The sequence below is a fragment of the Tachyglossus aculeatus genome, chromosome 4 (genome assembly GCF_015852505.1).
Source record: "Tachyglossus aculeatus isolate mTacAcu1 chromosome 4, mTacAcu1.pri, whole genome shotgun sequence".
In the NCBI taxonomy this organism is placed as follows: Eukaryota; Metazoa; Chordata; class Mammalia; order Monotremata; family Tachyglossidae; genus Tachyglossus; species Tachyglossus aculeatus.
The window spans coordinates 99,307,702-99,326,020 of NC_052069.1; the positions used below are offsets into that span (position 1 = coordinate 99,307,702).

Consider the following 18,319-nt stretch of genomic DNA (forward strand, 5'->3'; position numbering starts at 1 on the left):
GCTTAGGGAAGCAGCGTGGCTCAGTGGAAGGAGACCGGGCTTTGGAGTCAGAGGTCAGGACTCAAATCCCGGCTCTGCCAATTGTCAGCTGTGTGACTTTGGGCAAATCACTTAACTTCTCTGTGCCTCAGTTACCTCACCTGTAAAATGGGGATTGAGACTGTGAGCCCCCCATGGGACAACCTGATCACCTTGTAACCTCCCCAGCGCTTAAAACAGTGTTTTGCACATAGTAAGCGCTTAATAAATACCATTAGAATTATTATTATTAAAGTGAAGCCTTAATTTTCAGAGTTTTAGAAATTCTTGATACCATACTGTTATAAATATGTGCGGAAGCTCAAAAATGTGGTGAAATAAAGCTCAAAAAGTATTCTTAAACTTTCTCTCAGATGATGCATGCAAAGGAGTAGTAAACATGTCATACGAAAAACCTGGTTTTCCAAATTCTTAACTACCCCTGCTTTTTTTTTTTTAAATAAAAAAGAAAAACAAAAAACCCTCCCTTTCTTCCATGCATTAAGGGGCTCACGTAGAAGGGAGGTGACCTGCCATTTACTCTAGGCTCTAACCCTCCAGAAAATCAGTCTGGCTCCATTCATTCATTCTTTCATTCAATCGTATTTATTGAGCGCTTACTGTGTGCAGAGCACTGCACTAAGCGCTTGGAAAGTACAAATCGACCAATCGCCAGGGTAGGCCCAGAAGGAACATGCTCCAAACTCTTCCAAGATGACTCTCTAGGACTTCCTTTCTTGCCCACCTGGGATTTGAGACACTGCAAGATGCACTTTCAGGTCTGGTTCAGACGAGGAACCCCAGGCTAACCTGAGGGGAGAGCTGAACTCCTGAGGCAGCCCCAGGACTAAACTTGTCTCCACTGGACAGGGAAGACCTAAGGCAAAAGAGGACTGGACTCCCCTTCCCCCAAAAGTCAAGGGGCCGTGTAAACACCCAGGCTCACTCCACTTGAGATCTGTTCACCCAGGGCTTCACTGAAACCAGCCCGCCCTCTGAAAAAGGGTGTCGGAGCTTGAGAGGTGTGCCACTCTGCCTGGCTCTGTTTCATTTCTGCTTGCCCATTTCTGGCTTCCTCTGGCCTGAGTGAAGATCCATGTGCTGAATTTATTACAGTAGAGTTAAGGAAGTAGGAAGGGAAGGGACTCTTTAGGCTGTGGTAGCTGCAAACAACCCCCAAAGGATATTCTTGTCTGCAACAGACTACCGAAACTGCAGAGTGGAATGTAGTAAATCCACATTGTACACATTCTAAAAGTTAGTAAATGTTTAAACAAACAGATATTAAAATTGGGGAAATTAAAGGCTAGGCTTGAAGAGAGGAAGTGTTCTTTTCAAGGATAACGCATGGGTATATTTCTAAACACCATCATGGTTGTGGAGAAAAAATGTACAAATAAAGAGTTGCACTTTTTACATGGAGGGAGAATTGGCAAGAAGCATGTCAGTAAGGGTGCTATTAAAGCTGCTTAACAAAACTGCCCTGGGCCAGGGGAGACTGGGGGGCTGGGCAGGGGAGAGTGGAACAGAGCCCTGGACCGCGAGGGACTCAGGATAGTAAGCACTCAATAAATATGACTGAATGAATGAATTGAATGATAGTATGGAGACAGGATGGGAGTCGGCAGGGGGGAGCCCATTCAGGTTGGAAGGTCTAGAGGAGAGGAACAGGTCTGTAAGCTCATTGTGGGCAGGAAATTTGTCTGTTTATTGTTGCATTGTCCTCTCCCAAGTGCTTAGTACAGCACTCTGCACACAGTAAGCGCTCAATAAATAGGAATGAATGAATGAATGACCAATCCAGGAATAATTTATTTCTATTAATGTCTGTCTCCCCCTATAGACTGTAAGCTCACTGTGGGCAGGGAATGTGTCTATTATTTTATTCTGTTGTCCTCTTCCAAGCACTTAGAATAGTGTTCTGCACACAGTAAGTGCTCAATAAATACGACTGAATGAATGAATTACTGAAAACTGGAATCAAATGTAAAAAGTGACCATCCTGACTAGATACCCTGGGGAAAAACATTTTAAAAATGTAAATACACCGCTTACTTGAAGAGGTTTAACTATTTGTGAATTTCTCTTTTCCTATAATTCAGCTAGAACTTGAAGGCTACGACTTGAGCATCTTTTGAAAACGACTACACAAAAATGAATGTAGCTAGAGCTGAGGTCAAGGATAAAGTGAGGCAGATTGACAGAGACACTCAGAGAGGGGAGCTAAATCTGAGGTGAAGGGTAACAGGACTTTGAGGATGAGGACAATCCTAACATCAAATCCTTTTGATAACACTGGTGGCACAGAAGTGAAGAAACTGGGAGAACAGGGCTAAGGTTCTCTAGGGATGAGCTGAAGTGTTACAAAGGAAGAGGCAGGGCTTGGAGATGTTTCGGGGGAAATAGAACTGATCTGATGGCTGCTAGAATATGAGGAAAGAAAACAGGAAAGCAGTCAAAGTTTACTAAAATTCCAATTGTGGGGGGGCCTAGGAAGTTGGTTGGTACTTCCTACAGTGATTGGGAAGATGGTTGGGGGACTAATTAGGATGAATCTGAAGTTATCAAAGGACACTTACACAAGTGGTTTTCAGAGAATGTTTTCTTGTGGATACCAGTAGAACAAAAACACTGTTGTGGCCACACCTCTAAAATTTTAAATTTAAGATAACTATATAATTTGGAACTTTATACAATTTATGAAAAATGCAATTAATCATGAATATGTTCTCAATGGAAATGTTTTGTGAGGCTTTAAGTGGGATTTACAGTAACTTGTTAAAGGAAACTGAAGTAGACAACCCCAGCCCCCCTGGGCTATCAGATATGATGAATAACGCAGGGCCAGATAATATTGAATTGGAACTATCTAATCAAATTACGCCTCTTAGTCTTCTACCATTTTCCACCAAAGCATCTAAAATGGATTGCTCCATTCACTGGCTCAGAAGCAAATGAGCCACTTAGAAAAGGTCATTTTTTTTTTGACAAATGACCAAGATGAATGCCATCCAGTCCAAAACTTAAGAATTGACTCTGCAAGTTCTAACTTGAACATAGGGGACGGAAAGTGTAGTTAGTCTACAGCTATTCATTTTATCATAGATGACATTTTAAGTGACCAGATGTATAACTTTCATATGTGTTGAACTACAGGGGGACACTTGAATGCTTGATGAAGAAAATGGGACTAAATATGGATGGAAGGAATCGGAGCACCCAATTAAGAAAACATAAAGAGAGAGAATGCTCTTCACATCCCGTGACTTTATCTATTTCTCTACCCAGGAACACAGCCCAGTTCTGAATAACAGCAACCGAGCTACACTTGATCTTGTTTATTTGAAAAAAATTCAACTTTAACTCCTCTGCTGGGGAACAACCCTGTGGAAGGGGGAAAAATTAGACTACCGTAAACACCATAACCATTATAGTAATGAGGAAATAGGTGGGGCCTTCATTTCAGTAGAGAAGGGTTTTCCTTATTATGGCTCAAATTAGAGGGACCCATGGGCTATTACTGACTCCTGTCTTGTCAGTTTCCTCCTGGCCCTTTGGGCACAGCATCTGCTCTAGGGTTGTTTTTCCTACGCTGAATCCATGTCCTTTTGGGCTGGGCAGGGCCAGCTTAAGGCTCTAGTACACCCTGGGCAGTAGCAACTGGGTTTGGGAGGCAGCCTCCAGGTAAAAGATCACAACTCCCCTTCCTCTCCCAAGGCAGAGTGGCTCAGTGGATACAGTGCAGGCCTGGGAGTTGAAAGGACGTGGGTTCTAATTCTGACTCTGCCACATGTCTGCTGTGTGACTTTGGGCAGGTTGCTTAACTTTGCTGGGCCACCGTTACCTCAACTGTAAAATGGGGATTAAGAGTGTGAGCCCTATGTGGGACAGGGACTGTGTCCAACCTGCTTACCTTGTATCCTACCCCAGTGCTTAGAACAGTGCTTGGCACATAGTAAACGCTTAAGTACCATAATAACCATAATTAAAGCATATCTGTAGCCTCTACTCTCTGGGCTACCTGGGCCCATTTTTTGACAAGACAGTGGCCACAGCAAAAGTAGAGTGGGGAATTAAGTTACCGTTTGATAAGATGAAATGGACTTCCTTGATGGCGGTGGGCCCTGGGCAATTGTCTAGTTTGGTGGAAGGAGTCCAATCTGAGATCAGGAGCTGCTGCCTGAGATCCAGCAGAGGCTGGAGACATGCCCAGACCCAGAGCACCCGTTGGTAATTTTTTTTTTTTGGACATCTTTGCTCATGCCTCTTAAGGCTTCTTCCTCAGCCCCAGCCCTGGTTTGCCAGGAAGTGGGTGATCAGTTGTCAGGCTGCCTTTTATCTGGGCGGCTTGTGATTATCCAGGTCCCTGCAGGCTACCGTGAGGGAGACAATAGAGTCCATCTAACTGCTACCTTCTGGTTCCTCTGTCAGTCTTGCAACTGGCCTTACACTATTTTGTTTCCTCACATCCAGGTGTTCAGTGTGGCCCTGATGGTGGGTCTATTGCTGCTTCAAATCATCAGTATTCACGCCTTTCCTCCCACCATTCATTCATTCAATCATATTTATTGAGCACTTACTGTGTGCAGAGCACTGTACTAAGTGCTTGGACAGTACAATTCACCAAAGCAGCCCTGCTGAGGAGAGGCATTAGCAAGCCGAGGAGAGAGTGAAAGAGGGAAGCATCCATAACTTCTCCATGGATCCTGGACATAGGGACACCAGTCACAGTCATCCTGGCAGGAACAATGCTGCCCTCCTTAAGCTAATCATTCATTCATTCATTCATTCAATCATATTTATTGAGCACTTAATGTGTGCAAAGCACTGTACTAAGCCCTTGGGAAAGGACAATACAACACCAAACAGACCCATTCCCTGCCCAAAACAAGCTCAAAGTCTAGAGGGGGTGACAGACATTAATACACATAAATAAATAAATTACAGCTATATACATAAGTGCTGTGGAACTGAGAGGGAGGACGAATGAAGGGAGCAAGTCAGGGCCCTGTCACCTGGGCTTCACTGTCCTCTCGGCCCCCTTGTTCAGTCACCACTGGTTCTCTGGACTCACCTTTCTACTTACTCCTGACTCCAGAGAGGGGAGACCTTTGGGTCTGCAGAAACACTCAGCAAATGCTATCATCATAACTTACTTTTTAGTGGCCACACTTGAGAACCACTGCTCTAGACAGCTGAATCATCAACCCAGCAAGAGAAGAGGACTTTAAAAACTAGGCAGCTGTCATTCATTCAATTCAACTCAATCGCATTTATTGAGTGCTTACTGTGTAAACAGCACTGTACTAAGAACTTGGAAGAGTAAAATATTACCATAAAACAATGCAGGTGTGGAAGGAAGAATCTGGGAGTAACTAGCTTAAAGGTGGAATTATAAGTACACTGTGTAATATAAGCAAGACAAAATAAAATGAGGTTTAGCATTCAATTAGGCACAGCAAACTCTCCAGGCATTATGTACTTCTGTTGTTTTTCCTAGGGTTGTGAACTTACTCTGCTTGCATCAATGTGATGAAGCCTGAAGGACTCTCCAGTGCTCTCATTAATTAAATCAAATTGATGCCGATATGCCACACATATCATATTGTCATTTTCTTCGGTAGGACCATCCACTAGGGTCATCACCACAGGAGGGTCAGACAGACATATCTCCTGAAACAGAGGGGAATATTAAACAGAGATTAGAAAAGGGTCAGGAGATGTAGGATCTCTTGGGTGTACTTTGGGATGGTAAATTTGGTTTTCAACCACTTCTTTTTCAACCCAAAACAATTAACAGTTCAAGCACAATTAAACCAATTGCTGACCCAAGGAAGGGAATAAAGGAAGGAAGAGATAAGGGGGATACAAGGAGATCTAGACTGAAAGCTCACTGTGGGCAGGGAATGTGTCTACCAACTCTTGTTTCATTGTACTCTCCCACGCACTTAGTGCAGTGGTCTGCACACAGTAAGTGTTCAATAAATACAATTGATTGGATGATTGAATGATCTAGTCCTACAGTCTCCAAGGACCCGCTGCGCTCAGGGCTGGTGGGAAGGGATCCCAGTAGTCAGAGACTCTCATCCAGCCTGCTACCATTTCCCACTCTGGGATTATTACAAATAATCAGTGCCACACTTTACACTTCAGCCTTATGGCAACTGACCAGGGCTTCTACAATGGCTCCAGGCTTACTGCTGATGGGCTTTGCCATCACTCCAGGCTCTTCTCAAACATTTCAAGCCACCAATCCAGCCCTTGGCCTTTTTATAAATTCACTCATTCAATCGTATTTATTGAGCATTTACTGTGTGCAGAGCACTGTACTAAACGCTTGGGAAGTACAATTCAGCAACAAATAGAGACAATCTCTGCCCACAAAAGGCTCACAGTCTGGATGAAGCAAGTCCCCACCCACTGCTCCAAATTTATTGCAAATAAATCAGAGCCTCCATCTATTTCCCAATTATATTTCAAATAATCTGAGAACCTATTTTGGCCCTGCCTGTTGTTTCCACCTATCCTCCCTGTTGTCTAAGTCCCTCTTTGCTTCACACCCAGAAGAAGTACACCTGAAGGAAACTCATCCCTGACCTTCTCTCACCCTGGGATGGATGCCCCAAGCTGCTCCCTAAAAACGGGATTGGTTTCAGTTGGAGAGAGTGTGAGGAAATCAGGGGCTGCCCCTCGAAACAGATGATAAATGGCAGCTTTCTTCAGGAAAATAGTTTAAAATAGAAACGTACCCTGATATACTGGAATTCTTCTACAGGTGACTCGGACAGAGGTGACAGTAATGAAATACCAGTTAAACTACTCCGTTGATTGTATTTTCTTGTGATGAGAAGTAGTTTGTTTCGAATAGCAGCAATGATCCTTAGTTCATTGTTGTTGTGAGTGTTAATGGCATACAAGTGGCAGCCTGAGGAGAGAAACACATCAACTCAAACCCTTACAAGAAAATCAGTCAATAGTATTTACTGAACACTTACTGTGTACATCACACTGTACCAAGTGCATGGGCGAGAAGCAGCGTGGCTCAGGGGAAAGAGCAAGGGCTTGCGCGTCAGAGGTCATGGGTTCTAATCCTGCCTCCACCACCTGTCAGCTCTGTGACTTTGGGCAAATTACTTAACTTCTCTGGGCCTCAGTTACCTCAGCTGTAAAATGGGGATTAGGACTGTGAGCCCCATGTGGGACAACCTGATTACCTTGTATCCCCCCCACCAGCGTTTAGAACAGTGCTTGGCACGTAGTAAGTGCTTAACAAATGCCATCATTATTATTATAGTAGAATTAGGATACATGTCCCCTGCCCTCAAGAAGCTTACAATCTAGCAAGGAGAGGTCAAACACTAAAATTAAAGGCAGAAGGAAGAAATACGGTATAAAGATTTGTCCATAAATGTCACAGAGGCATGTGAATACTTAAATGCTTAGGCAGTGCAGAATTGTTGACCTGGCAGTTGCAGAGAATATCAAATGAGCATATTAGAAATGAAGTGAAGAAGGCCTCCAGGACGAGATGTGATTTCACAAGTGCTTTGAAGATGGGGAGAGTGGTGATCTATGGGATGTGAGTAGGGAGGGAATTCTTTCTGGTAAGAGGGAAAGGGTAAACAATATGACAGTGTGAGAGAGAGGCTGATGAAACACAGTGGGTAGGTTAGCTGAGAGGAATGAACTGTGTGAGCAGGTGTGCAACAGGAAAAAAGTGGGTAAGGCAGGAGAGAGCTGATGGAATGCCTTAAAACCATTCGTCAGACGTTTCTGCTTAATGTAGAGAAGCAACTATTGGACATTTTTGAGGAATGGGGAGCTATGTGCTGGATGACATTTTAGGAAAATTATCAGGGCAAAAGTGGAGTATGGACTGGTGAGGGGAGAGGCGGGAGGCAGGGAGGTCAACGAGGAGGACAATGCAGTAGTTCAGTCAGGATATGGCAAGTGCCAGGACCAGCAGGGTGGTCATTAAGCGCTTAGTACAGTGCTCTGCACACAGTAAGCACTCAATAAATATGACTGATTGATAGAGAGGAAGGAACAGACCGTGAAAGCATTGGAGGAGGAAGAACTGCCTGTATTTGGTGATCGACTGAATATGGGGATGAAAAGTGAGAGAAGTCAAGGATAATGCTAAGGTCACAGGCCTGAAAGACAGGGAGGGTAGTTATGTACATTTCTATGAATTCTGAGAAACTATAGTTTATTACGTTGAAGGCAAAACAATATATCCAAGTTCTATAAAGAGTCTTCACTCACAGATCTGGTAATACTGTGTCATAACGAACTACGGACCTTATGAAAATCTAGGTCTGAATTTTTCTCATCTCTTCAGTGATCTTGAGAACTCAGGCTTCTCTTCTACAAATACCAGGGAGATTCTAAATTGTTTTATACTTTGTCCCCTACAGGAACTGAGATTGGTCCCAATTTTCTCTCATTTACCACTTTATAGAGAGCTTAGAATTTCAGAGAAATAAATTACTGCTTTTAAATAGAAGATAAAGTCACCTTTTGTTTTCTCAAGTTTATTTTCTCTGCAGTCACTCTTGCTCTTTGCCACCTGTTTGTCCTCTATGCCTTTCCTCACAGTGCTCAACCTGAAGACGAAGAGGCGGGAATCTTTCCCTGTTAAGAGGAAGGAAAAGTTACAGCGATGAAATCATCAAAATAAAATAGCCAAGACATTATCTTCGTGAAGCTGCAGAGGCTAGTGGAAAGAGCAGGGACCTGGGTGTCAGGGGACCTGGGTTCTAATCTTGGCAGGCCAGTTGCCTGCTATGTGACCTTGGACAAGTCACTTAATTTCTCTGTGCCTCAGTTTCCTCAACTGTAAAATGGGAATTAAGTACCTGTCCTCCCTCCTACTTAGACTGGGAGCCCTATGTGGGACACAAACTTTGTCCAGCTTGATTAACTGGTACGTACCCCAGGACTTAGAACACTGCTTGACACATAGTAAATGCTTAATAAATGTCATTATTCTTATAATGATAATAATAATAATTATAAGAATTTCAGCTCAAACACAAGGAAATACCAGAATGGGGCGGCTGGCATTTATGCAGCTGTTTGCTATATTGTTGAGAAAGTAGGCACTATCTCATGTGAACTTCCCCAAGGATGCCCTTCACCTCCTTTATGTCCTGCCCTCAGTCCACATTCTCCTCCTTTCCAGCTCTCCAACCTGCTCTTAAAATCTAACACTTGGGTCCAACCCTTTTGACTTCTTAATATCCTTCTCCTCTGTCTTACTACAGTCTTCAACGTTTTTAATCTCTGACTTTTTAACTCTATTCTCCTTTTACTCTACTTTCAATGAGTCCAAATCACCCCCCCATTTTAAAAACTATCCCTTGATAGCTTTTAACTTCCACTCTATCAACTCTCTTCTTGATCCCCTGCAATCTGGGTTTCACCCTCTTTACACGAATGGGCTCATGCTCACCAATGTCTTCAATGATTTCGCTCTGGCTAAATATAATCAATGGGCTCTGTCTATTTTAATCCTTCTTAGTCTCTCAGCTATCTGGATATTCCAACCTAACCTTCTCAATCAATCAATGTTATTTACTGCACACTTACTATGTGCAGAGCACTATATTAAGCACTTGGGAGTGTACAATACAACAGAATTAATAGACATGTTCCCTGTCCATAACGAGTTTAAAGTCCAGAGATTATTCTCCAGGTTCTTCTCCTCCACTGATCACTCCTCCTTTCCTTTTGCTGGCTCTTGGCCCTCCCATCACCCCTTTTAACTGTGGACATTGTATAGGACTCTCTAATATTCTTGGGGCTACCACCTCGAAGTGGTTGATTCCTAAATGTAGGCCACCAGCTCCGTCCTTTCTTCTGATTCACAAACTTGCATCTCTTCCTGCCTTTGAGACATCTCATATGAATGTCTTGCTGACGACAAACGCAATGTGTCAAAAACCCTTCCTAACTTTTCCATCAGTGTTGCCCACAACTCTTGTCATAAAGCCACCCTCACCAGGTGATTTTCTCCTCTTTCCTGGTTGATTACTTTTGTTTTATCATTTGGAGCTATAATTTTACCATTTAGCAAAGTTGGCAATTTGTATTTGTCCCCTACATTTTTTGGAATGGTATTCATTAAGCACTTACTATGTGCCAGGCACTGTACTGAGTGTTGGGATAGATACAAGCTAATCAGGTTGGACACAGTTAATATCCCACATGGCTCTCAGTATTAATCCACATTTTACAGATGAGATATGTCTGAGGCACAAAAAAGTTACATGACTTGCCCAAGGTCACACAGCAGACAAGTGGCAGAACCAGGATTAGAACCCAGATTCTTCTGATTCCCAGGCCCATGCTGTTCCTCCCTCAGTTCATTGTAAACTCCTTGCAGGGAGGTATGACACCTTTATTTCTGCTGTGTATGTTGTCGAGGACCTCACAGAGTGTTCTGCATACAGTAGGCACTCAATAAATGTTGAGTATGAAGATGATGATGAAGAAATGCACAATTTGAGAGGAATCTTCCTTTAATTTACCCAGGTATGAGCAACCAAAGGTAAATTCTGTGCTCAAAGGAAAACTATGCAGGAGACAGAGGTAGAAATATAAAAACTTGGACTCCAGTAAAACAATTCTTTTAAATAATAAAGACACACTTAGGACTTCCATGAACATATATAGAAAACAGATGATCTGAACTAGTTGAAATGAAGGTTTGTTCAGAAAACTGAATTGGATAACTAGATAAAATTGATTCCAGCTATTTGTTTTGTTTGATTAGGCACTTTTTAATGGGAGCGTGGGTATGAGTGATTATTCTGCACTAACCTCAATCTGATCAACGGTGATTTGCCATAAGGATATTTAGGCACTTAACTTTCTCCTATAACAGGCATCATCTGTGACAGATGAATGAAAGATGAACCCAGCCCCGCTGACTCCCACCAGACCATCTTGTGTCAGGGGGTTCCACTGCCCTGCAGGAGTCAGGGTCAGTATTAGGGGGTCAGGAGCTCCTATTAAACTGGGAATTTGGGGGTTCCTTAGTAGCCCAATACCAATATAGCCTAGATAATAATAATAATAATAATAACATTTGTTAAGGGCTTACTATGTGCAAAGCACTGTTCTAAGTGCTGGGGAGGATACAAAGTGATCAGGTTGTCCCACGTGGGGCTCACAATCTTAATCCCCATTTTACAGATGAGGTAACTGAAGCACAGAGAATAATAATAATAATAATGGCATTTGTTAAGTGCTTACTAAGTGCAAAGCACTGTTCTAAGAGCGCTGGGAGGATAAAAGGTGATCAGGTTGTCCCACGTGGGGTTCACAATCTTAATCCCCATTTTACAGATGAGGTAACTTTGGCACAGAGAAGTGAAGTGACTTGCCCAAAGTCATACAGCTGACAACTGGCAGAGCCGGGATTTGAACCCATGACTTCTGACTCCAAAGCCCGGGCTCTTTCCATGGAGTCACACTATTTATACTAATGTCTGTCTCCCCCTCTAGACTGTAGGCTCACTCTGGGCAGGGAATGTGTCTGTTTACTGTAATAATAATAATAATAATAATAATAATGGCATTTATTAAGCACTTACTATGTGCAAAGCACTGTTCTAAGTGTTGGGGGGATACAAGGTGATGAGGTTGTCCCACGGGGGGCTCACAGTCAATCCCTATTTTACAGATGAGGTAACTGAGGCACAGAGAAGTTAAGTGACTTGCCCAAGGTCACACAGCTGACAACTGGCAGAGCAGGAATTTGAACCCACGACCACTGACTCCAAAGCCCGTGCTCTTTCCACTGAGCCATATTGTACCCTCTTCTGTCTCTCCTCAAAGGTGCCCTCTTACCCCGGTTGATACCCTCTCAAGGAATAACTGTCATACTGTCGTTCTGGGGCAGGAACAAAGATAGGTAGGAGGAGAGCCATATCAAAGCAACCATGTCCCCCACTAGATCAGGGTAGGGACTGTCCCTATATGTTGCCAATTTGTACTTCCCAAGCGCTTAGTACAGTGCTCTGCACATAGTAAGCGCTCAATAAATACGATTGATGATGATGATCAGCACTTGATAGAGGCCTCTATTCAGAATTGCTAGAACAAAGGAGAGGTTATGAAGACCACAGAGGTTTGTAATTAAGGGGTGTGCCCAGATCCCTGAGGAATTTTTGGACTTCTTCTTCCAAGAACTATGATTAGCTCTTTAATCTTCATTTCTTTTCTTGAACTGTTGCTTTTATAATTTATTATTTCACTTTCCACTGTTATTAGTCCATCTCCCTCTTTGACCCCACTTAAACTGTGAGCCCCAGGTAAGACAGGGCTTAATCTATTTCCCTTGTAATTTTACTCCAGTATGCTTCCCACTTTGCCAGATGAATAAAGATCTTTACTGCTAAAATGAAGTCAGAATCCTGACTTATCAATTGGTCTAGTGCACCAATAAACCAAACCTATACTGATCCTCTGATCTAAAATAAATTAGGCCATGGTTAAAATAAATACGGCCAGCACAGATACTATGTGAACAGAACTGTTTTTATGTATATTTTTATAACTGACTTTCAATTTCACTGGATGAACTCTCTTCAGGGTACTAGAAAGTGGAGGAAAAGCTAGTGACAATGTCGTGGGCCTGGAGGAATATAGAAGAGCTCTGCAAAGTGGATATTGAAGGGTTTCCTCAGTGGTCATATTGGATCAGGAAATATGGCTTCCAGCCCACACTCTACCATTTAATTATATTTGAATCTCGGGTATGTCCCTTAATCTCTCTGTCCCTACAATCATGAAATGGGAATAACGAATGTCCACACACAAATGCTGTGCTTTTTCTTCCTGATCCACAGTAAAGAACAGATATAGAATCCTACCTTTGTCTGCTCTAGTAATCAGAAGGTCCAAAGATTCCAGCACATGCATCTGCTTGAATTGCAAGGTTTTGTCAAATACTTGTACTGAAGGTTGGCCATCTGAAAAAGAAAACAAGTCACCCAATGCTACAACTACACTTTATTCTTTTCACTCTCTTTTGGACTCTTATAAAGGCATTTGCTAGTGACTTTTAAGATCCACACCTTCTCAGTAAAAAAGAGAACTGACTTTCTCTTTCCAGAGGGTCATTAAACTTCAAACTCCAACCACTCTGTTGTTCCAAAGCTATTTGTATAGCTGGTGCATCATGCCCCAAAGCACTTATGATTCAGCACATAATGAGTTAAAAAAACAACCTTATGTGGTTCTGGAGGGCAGCCAATGTATTACTTGGTGACACTAAAAGATAGACTTAATTGAGCCAAATAATTAAATTGTATTCTGTTGGGCCACATATGAAAAGAACAAAATAAATTATTTCCTTTAGGCTTTCTTCTTCCATGCACCTATCCTCTGACTCTTCTATTCTATTAAATGATTCCTTAGATATCTTTGTCCTCTTTCTTGCATTTCTAATGGAGCTTCTTACAGGCAGGGAATGTGCCTACCAACTCTGTTATATTGTACTCTCCCAAGGCTTAGTACAGTGCTCTCCTTATACCCACAGTAAGCACTCAAATACCACTGACTGATATCATTCTAATATGATGCTATTACATTTGTCCAATATATTTGGTATTTTATGTTGAAGGTTAACTTTCCTCTATATTCAGGAATACTAAATATTCCTCTATCGGGAATAATATGGCAACTATATCAATTAAAATGACCAAGTAGTAGCATACACAAAATTAATGAAAATATTCAAGCAGGTTAAAAGAATGATTTTAATGCAGTTACAAATACTGTTCTGCTCTTCAAAGTCATTTTAGGTCTTTAGCAATTCATTTTCTGGCTTTCTTTCAGATGTGCTCGAAATATAAGGGTATATTTTCAGGCTTTTTTCATTTGGGGTCTCATGGAAATGTTTAGATGGTGAGAGAACAATTAAGGGTACCTATGAGCTGCAAACCTTCTTGTAAATTTCTAAAATTAGTTTCAGGAGTCAGATTAAGACCAGATCACGAAAGCCAAAGACAGAATCCAGGCCTGGGCCAAAATTTCCCAATGCAACTCATCTATTTTAACTCCCTGTATCTTAGTTATGTCAGGGTCTTGGGATCGTGTTGTCCAGTCCATCCTTGAGCACCATTTTGTGCTCCAGGGTTCTAGGACATGCCCTTATTACTATGCTGAGGAGTATAGTGGCAGCAGCCAATCAAATAATAGGGCATTTGTGAAGCATAACTCTCTAGTCAACATAGATTCTTGGACCTAAAAGAATGGAGGAGGTAAGAGACACATAGGGATGTTCAATCCAACTAGATTCATTTGACCCAAGCCTTGAAAGCCTCTAACAGAAGAGTTGGTATGGAAGTGAGATTTAGGGCTGAGTACTCCTGAGAGTGTTCAATTACAAGCAAACAGGAATACTTTGTTGAAAGCATGTTTTTCAGTACATATGTAGCAACAATTCTCATCTGGGATTCAGAGCTCGCAGTGCTTACACTTTCCACGACAGATGTTGACATCCTCAAATCCAACTAATTTTTCTGAGTGAAATTTCAGTCGGCCCATTCTCCGATCCCATCCCAAAGTTTGACTGATTCTGGGTGTTTAATGTCTCTTCTGCTGGGCATTAATTATTCCAAAAGGACAGGATAACCTCAATGTTTTACATAGCATTTCCTTCCTCAATTTTCTAACCCCCATTCCCTGAGACAGCTTTTATTATGTTTCAAATTCCCATCTACTGCGCAAAGAATAAAAACTGCATTTATAGCAGAACTGTGATGAAGTATGAACTAACAGACTATTTATATGTAGTTCAAGCAGGCTACTACTACTGCAGCAAAAAGGGATGTAAAGCAAAACTGTATTCGACTAGAAATAATTTTAAATGGCTGAAAACCACGAGAGAACAAGAAAGCTTAAGAAAGAGGTGTTGACTAGATACCTAACACACTGATAATGTTTTATTAGTGGGAAAGTTACAGATATTACTGGGAACTGCTAAGGGGGTAGGAGGTTCAGAGAGGGTTTAAAAAGATTTATGAAAAATAGGTCCCGGTGGATTAGAAAGAGGGAAAAGGTGGGTATATGAGGAGGTAAACCTCTAACATGAGGTTGGATAAGGAGAAAAGTCACCATTGTGTTCCTCCAAGAACACTTCAGAGACAGAATATTGGCCTAGTTGGACCACTGATCAGATTCAGGATGGCAGTGCTAAGATTTTATGCTCTAAAAAAGAGATTAGAAAAAAAGGAGGAATCAGGCTTTCTGGCACATTACTTGAGTGATTTTTTTTTTACTTAAATAGCAGTCTATAATAAAAAAATCTTTAGTAACTAATTTATAACCATTTTTCTTATTAAAGTCACACCAATGAGAATGGTTTTAACCAGATTAGAGATACTCTTCAAGAAATTTTCATTATGTCTTGGTTACATATAATCTTGGACAAAAAAAGGCCTTTGCGTTAGATCATTTTGAAAATGGATAATGTGTAGCATAATAAAACAAAATGGAATCCAACCCAAAACAATATAGACATATTCATACATACTCTAGAAAAGTGGAAAGACAAAGGAATAACAAGAGACTACCCACTGCCTGGAGAATCATCCATTTACTGTTACTAGAAGCAGGAAGAACAGGGAAAGCATAATTTTAAGGTCAGAGAGAGAGTAATAATAATAATAATAATAATAATAAAATGGTGGTATTTGTTAAAAGTGCTTACTATATGTTAAGCACTGTACTAAGCACTGGAGTAGACAAGAAGTTAATCAGGTCCCACGTGGGGCTCACGGTCTAAGTAGGAGTGAGAACAGATGTTGAATCCCCATTCTGCATATGAGGGAATTGAGGCACAGAGAAGTTAAATGACTAGCCCAAGGTCACATGGCACACATGGTGGAGCCTGGACTACAACCCTCCCAGGCTCATGCTCTTTCCATTAGGCCATGCTGCTGAGAGTAGAAGTGGTCAAGCTTAATATATCCATATTTTAATGGCTTATAAATATAATCTGGCCTTGTAGAGAGAGCATAAACCTGGGAGTCAGAGGACCTGGGTTCTAATTCTGGCTCCACTACTTCTCTGTTTTGGGACCCTGGACAAGTCACTCAACTTTTCTGGGCCATAGCTGCCTCATCTGTAAAATGGGGATTAAATACCTGCTCTCCCTCCTACTTAGACTCTGAACTCCATGTGGGACAGGGACTGTGTCCAACCTACCTAGCCCAGCACTTAGCACAGTTCTTGGAACAGAGTGAGGTTTAACCAATACTATTATTATTATTATTGTCATCATCATCAACTCAAGCAGAGGCCCTCACAGTAAACTGAAAAAGGGGGTCCTCACTAACATTTTAAACAGGAAATGGCTTGAGCCTCTCAAAATGGAAATCCTCTATACTGAAGAAATCTTGTAAATCGGAACAAGTAATTTACCAGCCCCTACTCCCCCCAAAAGAATCCAAGTAGGAGAAAAAAAAAGGTCTACATTTTTAACATTTTGCCCAACATTAATCTTTCACTGCTGAGCATCCCTTGAAAAGTTACTATTTGCCAAGCTACATTAAGGACTCTTAGAATCTCTAGAAGCATTTAAATCTATTCAATGTTAGCTTGATATCATTTTGATAAATACAGAATCAAAAAGTTTGCTATTACTATCTAGAACAATTTTCTAGATAGAGGCAGATTTGCTATGACTGACGTGTATTTCTTTATCATCTTGGTGCAGCAGGAAATTAAAATTTACAAAATATTACTAATTCAGAATTGAAACAAGTGACCTTCCTTTACAGATTAAATGTATGGTCAAATGAAAAAGCATATTTTTTAAAAAAATCATTTCTGATACAAATATACATTACCAGTGCTTTTGTTTTTCAAATGTACCCTACAAAGATAGAGGTGTAATGATACTGAATTGCACCATTTTTAGGTCATTAGGATTTAAAATCAAGGAAACACGCCCCTGACTATAAGATTTGTGATAAAAACCATTTATTTACTGCTGCATTTTCAGGAAACGCTGTTATCTTTAGAAAAACAGGGCCACACATAATTTTAGCAGATGGTTTGACGGCCTTTCTTCTAGCCAAAGAGACTGCTGGCAGCAGTCAGTGAATCAGAGAATGGGCATATTACTCTCCTCCATATCCCTCTCCTGTCTCTTACTTGTGGCTTTAATTCTGGTCAGTGGTACTGAAAGGAGGAGTCAGAACCGGACAGAACACCCTCCCATGTAAAGAGCAAGGTTATTACTCCCTCTGGATCTTTGGCTAATTTCAATCATGAAATGGTTCCAGAAGGCACCCTTGTTAGAAGCATTAGAGTCTGGCACAAGCTTGGCTCAAGCCATGGGTAACGGGCCACTGGTCTGGGTTCACCTTAGGCCAGTCAGTTTGGGGCTGGCTTTGTTCCAGGTTCTTCTTGAAGTCCTAGTGTCCCAGTCTGGCCCCCTGTCTTCCCAATTATGACCAGGGGAACTAAGGTGAAGTAACTCCGGTAACTCTACTGCCCACATATGGTTGTCCCATGAGCTATAAGTCCCTGGATCAAAAGTAGCAGTGCATGTGTGAACACTATACATGCATAATAGTGCTGCTCCATTCTCATAACGCCTAAGCCCTTGTCTGGTCCCAAATGAACCTGGCCAGACTCAGGCACTGCAGCACGGGATGGCCAAGGACCTGGCCAGATGGAAGATTTCTGGCTCTTTAACCTGCGGGGCCTATGTCAGTGATCTAAATAATGATGTTCACAACTCAAGAGTTTCTCAATTCATTCAGTTCTCCTACATCAAGGGGGTTACATTCTCGACGAACCTCACATAATGGAAAGCTTACATTATAGCCGCTGTGTCTTGATCAGCAGGGAACACATGTGTGTGCCTACACACAAACACACACATAACCATTTCTGATAACATCACAATAATATTCTATTCTACGAGATTTGCCTTGCCAAAAGATTATTTCCTAATTCCAGAAAAGCATTCAATTCAAAGTGCATAGTGATGAACTTTGCCGATGAACTGAGTGTATTGGGAAGTCACACACCCATACCAATACACGTTTAAAGAATGGATTTGACTAATAGTCACCTGTGGATTTAAGTTGCAAGACATTTATAGATGCTCCATTAAAGTGACTTTGTATCCCTTCCTAAATCATTAGTGTCCGGAAAGGGAAGTGAGAAATCTAAAAAACAATCACACCTCAATCTTAGGAACTTGGTACTTAGTAATGCGGGTTAACAGGGAATTGCTTTCACATCTTTCCCCGCTGTACGGTAGTTAGAATAG

The 18,319-nt window shown here is 41.6% G+C and overlaps 1 protein-coding gene across 2 annotated transcripts in view; it reads right to left on the bottom strand.

The window, feature by feature from the left end:
• The window catches only part of GARNL3 (GTPase activating Rap/RanGAP domain like 3), a 175,006-nt gene that overhangs the window by 25,828 nt on the left and 130,859 nt on the right, over positions 1-18,319 (bottom strand). For both annotated transcript variants that reach the window (XM_038745516.1, XM_038745515.1), the window contains exons 20-23: positions 12,900-12,998; positions 8,536-8,652; positions 6,768-6,943; positions 5,533-5,691 (exon numbers count right to left, since the gene is read on the bottom strand). In XM_038745516.1, the coding sequence (XP_038601444.1) occupies positions 5,533-5,691; positions 6,768-6,943; positions 8,536-8,652; positions 12,900-12,998 (551 nt within the window). The remainder of the gene's footprint in view (positions 1-5,532; positions 5,692-6,767; positions 6,944-8,535; positions 8,653-12,899; positions 12,999-18,319) is intronic.